Source organism: Saccostrea cucullata, unplaced genomic scaffold, assembly GCF_032062105.1.
Source record: "Saccostrea cucullata isolate Sc308-1 unplaced genomic scaffold, CSIRO_AGI_Scuc_v1 ctg4229, whole genome shotgun sequence".
In the NCBI taxonomy this organism is placed as follows: Eukaryota; Metazoa; Mollusca; class Bivalvia; order Ostreida; family Ostreidae; genus Saccostrea; species Saccostrea cuccullata.
The window spans coordinates 206,666-220,418 of NW_026926713.1; the positions used below are offsets into that span (position 1 = coordinate 206,666).

Sequence of the window (13,753 nt, forward strand, 5' to 3'; positions counted from 1 at the left end):
CTTTTTGGAACAAGTTGTTGTTTAAAAGTACTCATTGTAGGTCAATTCAAATTTGTAAATTTTACCGATAAAATTTTCTTCTTTCACCATGGAAAATGCGTTACACTAAATTTTCATTGAATGGGACATCTTAAAGGACTTTTATGTCAATGGATGTGGGTATCTCTTTCCTTAACAGAAGTTGTCAACAAGCATATTATGTTTAAATATGATGTAATAGAACGGTCCTGTGAAATATCAAAGAGTTTCGATAAGATTTTGCATTTTTTCTAGAATAAACTCTGTTGTAGGTATTTTTTCTGTTACAACGGGACAAGAGGAAAATTGAAGTTATTCCGGTGTAAAGACGAATAATGATCCCCATCGAATAATGACCGGGGGTCAGTTTTCGACAGCGAAAAATGATCCCCGGCCAATATTTTATGGCGAAAGATGACCCCCGGTCGTTATTCGACGTCGAAAAATGACCCTTTTGCCCGTAGAAAAAATGTCCCCATCCTAAAAATTTGCAAAACCCACGTGAAGAAAAATGACCCCCGTAGAACGTTGGTCTATTATTTCTTGACTTGATTTTAAAACTTTGAAGTGATGGAGACATTCTTACATTTAAAGGTAAATTGTTCCACAATAGTGCACCCGCATATTGAAAAGAATTTTGAAATATTTTGGTTTTGTGCTTTGGAACACACAAGTCAAAATTAGATTCAGATCTTAGATTGTATGAATTGGATGACTGGTAATTGTACATTTCAAATAGGTAATATGGACATGCATCGTATAGCGTTTTATACAATAATACTAACTTATTAGTCAATTGCTCATGTACTGAGAGCCAATCAAGTTTTTCAAATAAGGGTTTTGATGGAGAGACATAAGCAGCATCTAAGATACAGCGCGCTGCCCGCTTCTGTAACTTATGAATCCTCTCGAGGCTAGAGGCTGATGCATTACCCCAAACTGTTAAACAGTATTCAATTGATGGCAGTCATCGTTGACAAGAAAGGAGATAGACTTGATCCCGGGAATTACAGGCCAATATCTATCCTCCCCACTTTGTCGAAATTAATGATTGATGGCAGTATATCAGCATTATAGAATAACTTTCTTGTATTTAATGGAAGATATTTCTTAATTTTTCGTAATACAGATATATTTGCAGATACGGATTTACAAACAGCATCGACATGTGTATTAAAATTAAGTGAATTATCTATATGAATTCCAAGTTGTTTTTCATGTGTGACACTCTCAAGAAAATGATCTGAAATTTGTAAATTTAGATTTTGGTTCGTCAGTTTTGATCGTCTCTTATGTGTGCCTATCAACATGCATTTTGTTTTACTTGTACTCAAAATCATCTGATTCTGAGAACACAATCTATCTATATTTCTTATGTCCGAAGATAACATATTTTGAATGGAAGAAACATTACTGTCAGAAAAGTGAAGAGTGGCGTCATCCGCAAATAAGTCAATGCTTGATTTCTTTATAAATAATTGGAGATCATTGATGTAAAATAAGAAAAGAATTGGGCCTAAAATTGATCCCTGTGGCACTCCCGCTGTGACTAACTGTTTTTCAGATTTTATATTTCCAAGTTGAACACTCTGAAATCTACGGTTTAAATATGAGTCAAACCATTGTATTACTTTGTGGTCAAAATTTTAGCAACGTAGTATTTTAATCAAAATTTCATGATTCACAAGATCAAAAACCTTGCTGAAATCAAGAAAGGTTACGCCGACAAGTTCACCAGTATCCATTGCGTGTAACCATTCATCAATTAATTTAGTTAGAGCAGTTTGGCATGAGTGAGATTCCCTGAATCCTGATTGTGACTTGCAAAGTAAATCGAAATCTGATAAGAAGTTACGGATATGATTAGCAACATGTTTTTCAATTAATTTCGACAAAGTGGGGAGGATAGATATTGGCCTGTAATTCCCGGGATCAAGTCTATCTCCTTTCTTGTATATAGGTGTTACCTTTGCAGATTTCAGTTCATTTGGAAATATTCCCGTAGAAATACTCACATTGATTAAATGAGTGATAGATTTGTATATGGCTGGTGCAGCATGTTTTAGTAGGCGTGGACCTATGATATCGATACCAGCCGATTTATTTACATCAAGTTTGTTTAATAAAGCTAACACGTCATTTTGGTGTATAAGGGGAATGCTAAATTTATTACCACGTTCAAGCTTGGTTTTTGTAAATTGCATTAATTTCTCGCAATCAAAATCTGTCTGTGCGATATTCGAGATAAGCTTTTCCGATATACCTTAAAATGATTGTTAAAAATCTCAACAATTTCTTGCGTGTCCTCAGTGGTGTAATTATTGTCAGATATAGACATTGGTACAAAATTATTTGATTTTGATGCTAGTTTATTTAATGTCTTCCAAATTTCTTGTGGATTTTTGCTTTGCTCTATAGTTGACCTATAATATTTGATCTTTGCGCTGTCTATAAGTGCTGTGACCTTGTTTCTCCAGATTTGGAAGTTTTCAAAGTCACCATTTTGATGGAAACTGTCACGCATATGTTATTTTATAGCTGCAGATTTGTAGCTCTCCGAAAAAAAAAAAATATATATATTGATAGACCGGTGAGCTACAGATCTGCAGCTAATACATATAAAAAGTACATCATATTCCTTTCTCTAGTTTAAATATTTGAAAACAGGACCAAAAGAGTAGAAATTGAAATAAAATTTTAATTTAAAAAAATCCATAGATTTTTGCAAATTCTACAATAAAAATTCAACTAAAGTGGATTTTCAAATTTAATTCTATGTCATTTATATTTTATCATAAAGGACTAAAACGTTCGATAATTTTAAAGGAACAAGAAGTGCATTTAAGGCATATATTCGTTACTTAAATAAATCAATAAAATAATTTATTATTATACTTCGTCGAATTCAAAGATTAATAGTCTTGTTATTTTAGGAACTAGATGATCTTTTCAATACACACTTTGGGTTGGAATCAGCTGCCAATTTACACTCAGATTTTGAGGAAAATCGTTCAACAAGAGATCAGGATGAAACACCCTTTGATCCCAATAGATTAGATAGAATACGCAATTTTGTTCTCTCTCAATCAGAAAATGAATCGTCTGACTGTGAAAGAGATAGCGGAAATAAAAATGACATGCCTTCAGAACTGAATGACATTGAACGAAATTGTAAATGTGGTCAGCGTTGCTTTTCAAAGTTTGAGAATGCCGTAATTCTTGACCATGTATTTGATGTTAGAGAAATGGAAAAAAATGTTAAAGATTTATACATCATGGGTTTTAATAGCATTACCGGGTCTTCTGTCACTCGAAAAGGATCAAGATCCCGAAATTCGTACCACTACAGTTTTAGAAATGTGAACATTTGTAGATCGACTTTCCAGTGTTTGTTTGATGTGGGGAAAAAGTCTCTCTCTAATATCTTGAAACATTATTCAGCAAATGGGGCCGTCCCTAAACGACATGGAAATCAGGGAAGAAAGCCAAAGCATGCAGTCAATTTTGACGATGTACAGAGAGTGGTAAATTTCATTCTGGGTTACGCCGACGAACACGGCCTCCCTCAGCCCGCCGCCCCTAGAGGTCGGGATGATGAGCCTCCCATTTTTCTTCCTTGTAATTCTACAAAGAAAGCTATTCATGGCCAGTACAAGTCGGCATGTGATTCAGATGATATAAGGAAAGTAGAATACCACACTTTTACAAATATATGGAACTCCTGTTGTTCGCATATTAAAATATGCGGTCCTCGTTTTGATGTATGTCATCAATGTGAATTGCTGAGGAAGAGGGTACTTGATGCAAGATCAGAAGAAGAGAAGTTAGAGGCCTTAACAAAATTTCAAAGTCACATCGATATAGCACAGAAAGAAAAAAATCTCTACAAAAACTAGGTTAAGGAATCGCTGGAAGAATTGCAAGGTATAAATCGCCAGGAATACCACAACCACCCGTTATCCTCTGACTTCACCAAAGTGCACTATACATTCGATTTTAGCCAGAGTGTTGCTTTGCCTCATCATGCACGTCAAATGGGACCCTTGTATTTTCTTACTTTAAATTTGGGTTTCGTGTTGACGACAAACCTATGCAATATAACTATTTGATCGGGGAAAATGAAACACTTGGACTGGATGGGACGCATTCGCATGGCCCCGATACAGTTATTTCCTTGGTGCATCATGGCCTTGGCAACTATGGATTTGGAGAAAAAGAGTGTTTGATCCATGCCGGTAATTGTGCAGGTACTCTCTCTCTCTCTCTCTCTCTCTCTCTCTCTCTCTCTCTCTCTCTCTCTCTCTCAGTGTTTATAATCGTATATGTGTGTAATAATCAGGCTTTTAATCCAGTGTGTAATTAATGTCAAAATATTACTAAGCGAAAGAATGCTGTTTTATACTGTTACAGTACATCATCTCAATGGTGCGTTGTAAGGTTTTTAGATACAAAGAATCTAATACACTGTATATTATTTTGCTACAGCAACACCTTTATTTTTATAAACATTTCCGCCTTTAGAAAATTAAATCTAATTTTAATTGTTGGGGCATATGAGAAATTTATGACATATCGAGTCTATATGATGGCACCCTAAGGGCTTGTATAATTGAAATTAAATAAAGAAAATGTTAAGCAGTATACTTGCTGTATTTGTTAACTTTAGTTTGGGTTTGAATCATGTTTGAGTGTATGAATAAAAAAAAATTTCGTACGTTTCACTTACATAAGATATGAAAAATACAAACTCTCTAGTAAATTATTGTTCCTGTATTTAGGTCAAAATAAGAACAAGTTCCTGATTGCGTATTTTGCATGGCGAGTGATTACTGGTTTGCATCATCAAATTACTTACCTAATGCAGGTAGTTGGACATACACATGTACACGATGTCTGAATGACGCAGGTTTTGCAAGGGCAAAAAAGTTGTTTCGTCGCACCGACTGTGATAGTATGAGTGAACTTCAGAGAGTTTTTGATCAGTTTTCAACAACGAACAAAGGTATTCTTTACGACAGCGGAAGAGATTCTACATGGAAATACTACGACTGGAAAGAGTTTCTGGGCCGTTTCTTCACCTCGTTACCTGGTATTTCAAAATACCACTCTTTCCGATTTCATGCAGACTTTCCAGGATTTTTATTTGTAAAAGAAAATGCTGATTCGACCGAGAAAAAAAATCAAAATATCAAAACCATACGGACTTCAGCAGATACCAGGAAATTTTCCTAGGGAACTTCCACCCCTCGGAATGTCTAGAGAAAGAGTTCAGTATCTTTATAAGAAAGTCAGACCATATGTACGTCCAAGATGTCAAGATGAATTATGCCCTCCAGCCCAGACTAAAGAATAGCTTACCTCTAGAAGCTATTTATTTTCCAATAAAAATATTACAAATGTAACCAATGCAAAAATTTTGTTTCATTGACAAAATATTACAATATTTATTGATTGTTAAACATTTTTTGACAATAAAATTAATACAAAACAAAAAAAAATACGTTTAATACAACAGGATCTCACCGGGGTTGATGTGTAACGTTTTTGACCTCAAAATACAGGATTCCGACGTTTTAGCCATTTTTACTCCATTTTGTGACTATTAGATAAAGCACTTATTAATAAGATATACAAATAATATTTATATATTCCGATTCCTTGCATTTTCTTTTACCGGAATCAGCAAAAATCTGAATTTGTGATTTTTATGTCATAAGACCCTTTTTCTCATACACTGGCTCATATATTATATCCTCCGCTTGGAAAGCGGGAGGGTATATAGTGATCGGGATGTCCGTCTGTTACGCTTTGGGGTATCCATCTCTTATCCGCAACTCCTCTTATATATTAAAAGATGTGTTTGTGAAACAGCTATGCCCCTGTATGGCAACATAGCTACGATTAAACTGTTCTTAAATGCAATTTAAATATAATGGTACCTAAAGTAGGGTTTTCTAACAAGAAATACAGTTGCAAAATAGGAAAGCCCTAGCACCACTTGTTCAAAAGTAATGGCTAAGGATAAGTTTTTGAAAGGTAGGTCAAACTCAAAGATCAAAGGGTCAAAGTTGATGGTTTCTTAAGAAAAGTTTAATGTAACAAGGATTACATATGTGAAGTATGAAAACCCTAGCCCTTACCGTTCAAAAGTTATGGCCAAGGTTAAATTTTTTTTTCATAAGTACGGAAATCTCCAAGGTCAAGGTCAAAAGATAGAACTTTTTAGTATCCAATGAAAGGTCATGCTAAAAAATACATATGTGAAGTATGAGAGTACTAGTATCTACCGTTTAAAAGTTATGGCCAAAGTAAAAATTTGGCATTTTTGTGTAAAATGGGACAAACTCCAAGGTAAAGGTCAAAAGGTCAAAGTAGGTCTTGTCACAAGGAATACACATATAAAATATGAAAGTCATAGCTCAAATAAATGAAAAGTTATGGTCATTGTTAAAGTTTTTGCGGACAAACAGACCGCAAGATAGATAGACAGACAGACATACAGACGGACACGATAAAATTATATACCCCCCGAATCTTCGATTACGCGTACGGGAACATAAAAAGAAATGATCTTCAATTAACTTTTCATATTATGATACAGAATAAAGAAGACGTTACAAAAATGAAAATGTTTGTTCTGATTTTCATATTAAATTCTCTGAAAAATATACTCAGAACTGAGTAAAAGGGTGGAGTAAAACAAGAATGAAGAAATGTAATGAATACTGTTCTATATCAAAAGGTTATATCCACATGTATAGTTTTTGCAATGTGTATTTTACACTAGCCCATAGCTTTACAGAGCATATCTTTAGGTGTTATACCCACCCCACTCCCTTACTTATTTAGGAGGAAGTCGATTATCAACAAAAGCAACAACAAAAAAAAAACTACTAATTTTCAACTGTTACTCTGCCACAATACTTTCAAGTATACCCCCATCAACATTTAAATTATATGCTTTAATCATGGCGAAGTAAATTATGATATGATATTTTTTTTAATTTAACGTAATGTTTTTTTTGGGGGGGGGATAAAACTTTCCTCCTCTTTCATTGTCAAATGGGATTTGCCAAACTTTTACAAGCTAAAAGTTGAAATGAAGGAAAAATTAATTTTTCCTATCAAAGAGTATTTTAAACCTGATTTTTCTAAAAACAACTGGAATATCATTCTTTAAGCAAACATTCAAAGGAGGAATATTGAAAAGAAATTTTATTTACTTGACAATTAAAGAATCTTTTTTCAAACACAATGTTAGCATTGAAAGACTACGTGAATCTCTTAATTTTTTAACTTCTCACTTGAAAATGTTCATTGCAAGTCTGGTTGTTCTACCGAGGGGGGGGGGGGGTTATAAAAAGAATATGTATTTGCAAAGATTTAATATCTTTAATCATATTGCGATAGTCTGCATGTATAGGATGGAACATATGAAAAATATACAGAATCGAGGCGTCCTGTCATCCATTTCTATTTTTATTCACTCGTCCCAATGAAACCTTATTAATTCGAACATATAACTTATTTGTACGCACCGATATTAATTCGTCTGCTACAAATTTCTACTTTTTCCCAACTTTTTTTCTGAAACAACGTATCAATGGAGTCAGTAAAGAAAGATAATTATATTCATAAATTTCATCTCCAGCGTGCGTTTGATCCATTAACAAGTACCATCTTTGATTTTCTGGGTTTGCTCCTTTATCAGAGAAATGATTAATTGATTGATTGTTAATTGCTTAAAACTGAATTGTCAATGTTTCGACATAGATAAATGAGGAAATTTATTACCCCTACGTGCTAAAAAGATTAAAGATCAAATCTAATCAAACAAATGCACGAACTAAGGAAGAACAATTATAATACACATTTTTCTCTTTCACCTGTTATAAATTTTGTATCACTTTAAAGGGGTCATTTTTCAATGGGGGTCAATATTTTATAGGACTAACATATAAAATAATAACCCATAGGACTCTTTTTCTACAAAAAATGATTTTTTTTCTACGGGTAGGGGGTCATTTTTTGTCGTTGAAAAATGACCCCCTGGTCATTATTCGGTGGGGGTCATTATTCGTCTTTACACCGGAATATATTATGCTGTCAATGTGTACATACCTTGTAATAATACTTCTTTTTGTTTCAACATTACTGGTGAGAAAAAAAATCCTTTATTTTCATACAAACCATTACATGTTTATTATCAAGAATGTACTGCAAATGTAAGCTGAAAACGGATTAATTGTATTATATTCTATTAGAAGCAATTCCTGATATTACGTCATTGTAACTTCAATTCAAAAAGCTGAAAAGAATATTTACTTGCGGCAAGAAAACTATATGAATTTCAGGAATATTCTAAGGATAAAACCCTGTCTTTGTAATAATTATAATCATATTATACTAAACATGTCACAATAAATCTACCTAAATCAACATTGTTCACTATTTTCTTTAAGGAATGAAGCTTTTTTCAACTTTTGTTATACGATATAACATAACTTGGGGCAGTTTACGCTTTATGAACCGCGAAGAGGTTTATAAAAAAGCGTAATCTGTCCCGTTATGTTATATCGTATAATATAAATTCAAATAAACTTCATTCCTTATAATTTAACTTCAGTGTAGACAATGAGACAATTTGAGTATTATTTTAAAAGTAACGTCAAGCAGAGTAATACGTTTTTGACGTAACTCATTTTGACGTCGGCAAGTTATGTTATACAAAATATCATATGTTCCTCTGAATGATTCAGCCAATGAAATTGCTTGATACAAGTGAAATTAAAGTATTAAACGTTATTAAGATGGAAATATTAAAAGCTTTCCATTGGTACATGAATCAAAATGTTCTATAAAAGGTGTACATGTATTCCTGACAGAAGGGTCCGTTTTTGTATTTTGTAAAATGATGTAAACTTATACTTAATGCCAATTCGACTTTTTAACTTGAAATAACAGTCTATATCATGCGAATGTACATATGCTGAATTCTTTTCTTTCAGTGCCAAATTGACGTTTACATGCGCCAATGTATAATACTGTGTGACCTCACAATAACGACGTCATAATTACTAGGTTATATTTTCAAATTCAAATGCTTACCAAAATCTCTCGGATGCCATATTAACCCTAATCGATGGGAAAATAAGTAGCAACTGTAACATAGCTTTTTGCATTTTTAATCCGTCGAGTAGTGTGTGAGGTCGAAACCATTGTATCTCGCGGGATGATGAAAAGGTACCCCATAATCATGCCAGTAGTGTGTAAGAACTAACACTCATAAGGCGATTGAGGTGCGAGGACTAACCTTAATATCTCAGATTTATGCAAGCAAAAGGCAAAATAAGTTTTAAAAAAGTTTGGAAAAAAAATTATATTTTAATGCCGATAATTTTGATTAAATGCTGATGTTTAACAACTGTTTGCACCTTTAGAAAATTAACGTTAAGGTAATGAAAATCTATTTTGATTAAAATTAAAGCACAACGTTTTTATGCATTATAGTGAATACGCTTGTGTAAAAAATCTTTAAAAACTATTTCTGTTGCTTCTAAACATGTAAATTGTAAATATAAGGAATGTTTTTAAGTTTAGTGTAAGTTATGCAGACTTGCATATATATAAGCATATTTTTCATGAAGCGCTAGCGCTCTTCATAATATATGCCTACGTGAAAAGTCAGAGTGATTCATACATCATTCACTCACACAAAACTTAAAAACATCCCTTAAATAACTGGAAATTGACTCTTTCGACCTAGTTTCAGTACACTCATTTTATGAAAGTAATCAAAAGGTTACAAGGAAAAAACATATCTATTATCAACAGTAGCTTACCTTCGACTTTGTTTTTCTCAAGTAAAAACAACGTTGTAAAAGCGACCAATCCCAAAACAAGAGCAATGACAAGGAGTATGTATAAAATCTTTTTGAGAGGTATGCACAAGGTTACAGAGCGAGCTAAATCTCTCGGTTGTTTCTCCTCCTCTCGATAATCGTGTCTCGCTGTTTCTTCTCCCATATTCTTAAAGATAATTCAATATTTAAAGATGAAAATTTAAATTTTCCTTTTATTTTAATTAAGAGAAAAAAAAAACTGCAATTTTAGACGTTAAATAGACAAAGGCATTAAATAATATAAAAATAAATTGAATTCCCAATCTTTAACGCTGGAAAGAGGATGAAGGTTTGGTGGGAAGTTCCAGAAGATTTACAGACAACCGCATTTCTTTTAGATTATTAACAAAAATAACCTATATTTTCTTCCACATTTTGCGATTCCATGTCAAATCCCGCTAAATATTTTGGGTAAGTACTTATGTAATAAATATATTCGATGCTGTCTATTTTATTCTTCTTAAACACTTGTCATTACAATAAATGCATAAAAATATATATCAACAACTTGCAGAATTTAGATTCCTTTACAAACAATAAAAAATCTTTAAAGTTTGCTTTTTTCTCAATTTATTGAAATCTATAAAACTGAAAATTACGGAAGCGTAAATGGCTCTACACTTGTTGTGTTATAACTTTGTATATTGTCTTATATTTTATCGACTTATCAACATATAAAGTGTCATACCTCCTTATTTATGTACATATTTTAAATTGTTTTAAGATTTCTTAACATAATAGAAGGCAACTTCTTTTGTTCAATGGATTTTATTGCTTTAAGTTTTATCGACTGAAATAAGTTTTATTGACCGCTCTCTGGAAAAAGGGGTCTTAATGACATTTTTAATAAAAATGAGTTTTTCACTGGAAATTGGTGGCACTGATCTGAAAAATAATATATCCAAGTTTGGTTGTTTAAATCCTAATAGTAACCAAGTTACAGGCGATTGAATGACGTCATTTATAAATGTGTCCAAACCCATGAAACGTCGTAACGTCATTCTAACGTCATCTTACGTTGTGTAAGAATTTTCTTTAATTCAGGATTGCTTTACGTAAAATTTTAAAGTTTTACTTATACGAATAAACTATCAAAATAAATATCTATATTTTTTTTATTCTTCTTTGATTATTACATATGGTACACATTTAGGCTATCAAAAAAAGGAGAAGAAGACATTTTAAGTTTCATTTAAATCTCAATCTGTATGTAAACAATGTTTTAATTATAATTATTCATCTTTTTTTTGAAAGTACACAATAATGATAGGGTGCAAATCAATTAAATCATTTATACTATATCTATACATTTAATTCCACTCTATTTCGGAAATGGACTAGGGCAAGTTTCGTTCTGAAATGCTGGTCGCACATAAGGCCTCACTTGCGAGAATAGGTATCGCAGTCGAGATTCAGAAAGTCCACTTGCGGGAAGAACATCTGGTCTTCTAATTTCTGTAAACTGAAAATCCTTGTCTTTTAAAATTGCGATCTTTTTTTCTTTCCCTTCACTGATCTTCTTCACTGTTACAATGCCGGGTTCTTCAGAATTGAAGGAAAAGTGTTGGTACTGGCGTATACCCTTCACTGCTTTGAAAAACTGACTAAGGTAAGCTTTCCACGATCTCCAATGCCATGTTGGGTATCTCAGATCTGTGTTTGTAGAAGACGATTTGTTCACAGCATCTTCAATTTGGTCAGCTCCATCACATTCACAACGCCTGTATAACTTTTTAATAAGAGCAAATCCTCCATCGATGAGGCATCGTGCATGACCAGGAATTTGCATCTTAAACTCTTTAGTGTTGTGTTGTTTCGTCATGACTCGCCACATAAAGTATCCAAGCACATATTGATTTTTATTCTGACCACAGCAGTTATCAGCATGGATTGTACATGACACTTCCCCCGAATTGTGGTTTTCTAAGGCCCAGTCCAGCATAGAAATCACCGAATCTGGACCATGCACATTTGCCCCATCTGGTCCGATAGTTTCATCCTCATTATTCAAAAAATTCAGTTGTTTAGGTTCTCCATCACTGCGGACACCAAATATATGGACGTTTCGAAGAATCTGAAAGTACAGTGGGCCCATTTGTCGTGCATTATACTTTTGATTTCAGTCAAAATGTTTGTATTCCTTAAACATTTTGACTGAAATCAAAAGTATAATGGACGACCTTGTTCTGTAAGCGATATGTGTCACGGGACCTTTTTACACATTCATTGTAAATTTTCCTCTCTGCTTGTGCTTGTATGATGTGGTCCTGCATCTTCCTTGTTGCAACCAACTTTTCTTCCTCGGAAACAGCATCCAAAATGCTTTTCCGTAGCTTTTCACAGGTGGCACAAATATCGTCTTTAGGTTTAGCAATTCGTATATGTGGAACACACTGATTCTAAACGTTGCAAAATGTGGAGTATTGTACATGCCGTTCATTAGGGCAGGTTTCCACGTAATTATCATGAATAGCTTTTTTTGTCATGTCTGATGGGATGTATATTGGAGGAACATCGTCTCGTCCTCTTGGAGCAGCTGGTTGTCGTAGTCCAAAGTCATCAGCAAAATTAGAAACAAATTGGACCACTGACCTAATATCACAATATTTAGGTGAATGACTAGGTTTCTTCCCAGTTTTTCCATGTTTGCGTGGTGTTACCCCATGTGTATTCATGTGTGTTAAAACGTATCGAAGAAAGCGCTTACCAATGTCATAAGCAAGCATAAAAGTTTTCTTGCACACTTTCTCACCAGAAAACATGAATGTTTGTCGTGAACGCAGTCTCTTCTTTCCGCGTTTGGTTGTCTCCTTACTGTTGTCTACAAGAGAACCCATGACATACATGTCCTTCTCTTCCTTTGACATCTCCCTCATGTTAAGGATGTGAGTATATAAAACATCATTGCTAAACAGAGAGAGGCACATGTTCTTACAGCCGCATCCCTGTACCATGGTTTCTCTGATTTTATACAGATCAGGATCATCCTCGGGAAGAGGCACATTTGCGATATCATTCAAATTTATTTGGTCTTCATCTTCTGTGTCGTCCCCACTTGCATCTATGTCCGAAGAGTTTGTTTTATCAAGAAACTGCATAGCACGTTGATCAAGATCCACCGCCTTATTAACAGGCAGGTCGTCATCAGAGTCATCCGAAAGAACTTCATTGTCACTGATTTGGGATGCAGCGGGAGTGTTTAGAGGGGTCCGTCCGAAATGTTCCGAGAAGAGATTCTCTAGCTCCTGAATATAAAAAAAAATCAGAGTGCATTTCAAAAACATGAAGAAATTAGTTTTTATATTTACATACAAGTTATCAAATTGCTTTGGTTAACTATATTTTGAATTTATATTTCCTATAGACTAAATTTTTTAATTTATTTTTCTTTTTGAATTCAAGATACAAAACTTATGTTATTATGCTCAGTTTCTGATAACATACAATCCATTCATTTCAATTTCAAGATGATATTTATGTACACATTTTTGAATCTATCTAAAATTATATAAGTATGTAGTGAATTTCATTTTCCGAAATTTATTTGAATACCCCCCCCCCCCCCCCTCCCTACAGGGCATAGACACAAATTTTAAAATAAAATAATAAGAAATAAAAATAAAATTTACACAAAAAAAAATGTTGACTAGTTTATGTTGCTTAGAAATTAATTACTCAGTTTGCTAATAATAGAATATTGTGATTTGAAAAATGTTATCGGGAATTCACGAAATATTATAAAGACACACAGAATGTTTTTTTTTCTTTTTTTATATATATATATATATATATATATATATATATATATATATATATATATATATATATATATA

At 33.3% G+C, this 13,753-nt stretch overlaps 1 protein-coding gene and 1 pseudogene across 1 annotated transcript; one reads left to right on the forward strand and one right to left on the reverse strand.

The window, feature by feature from the left end:
* Positions 1–588: 588 nt before the first annotated feature.
* LOC134272495 (uncharacterized) lies at positions 589–5,371 on the forward strand (annotated as a pseudogene).
* Positions 5,372–12,319: 6,948 nt separating this feature from the next.
* On the reverse strand, positions 12,320–13,177 carry LOC134272496 (uncharacterized; the record flags this gene model as incomplete). Its single annotated transcript, XM_062754719.1, has 1 exon — positions 12,320–13,177. A coding segment is annotated over one exon (858 nt), but the record flags the coding sequence as incomplete, so codon positions are not given.
* Positions 13,178–13,753: the final 576 nt, after the last annotated feature.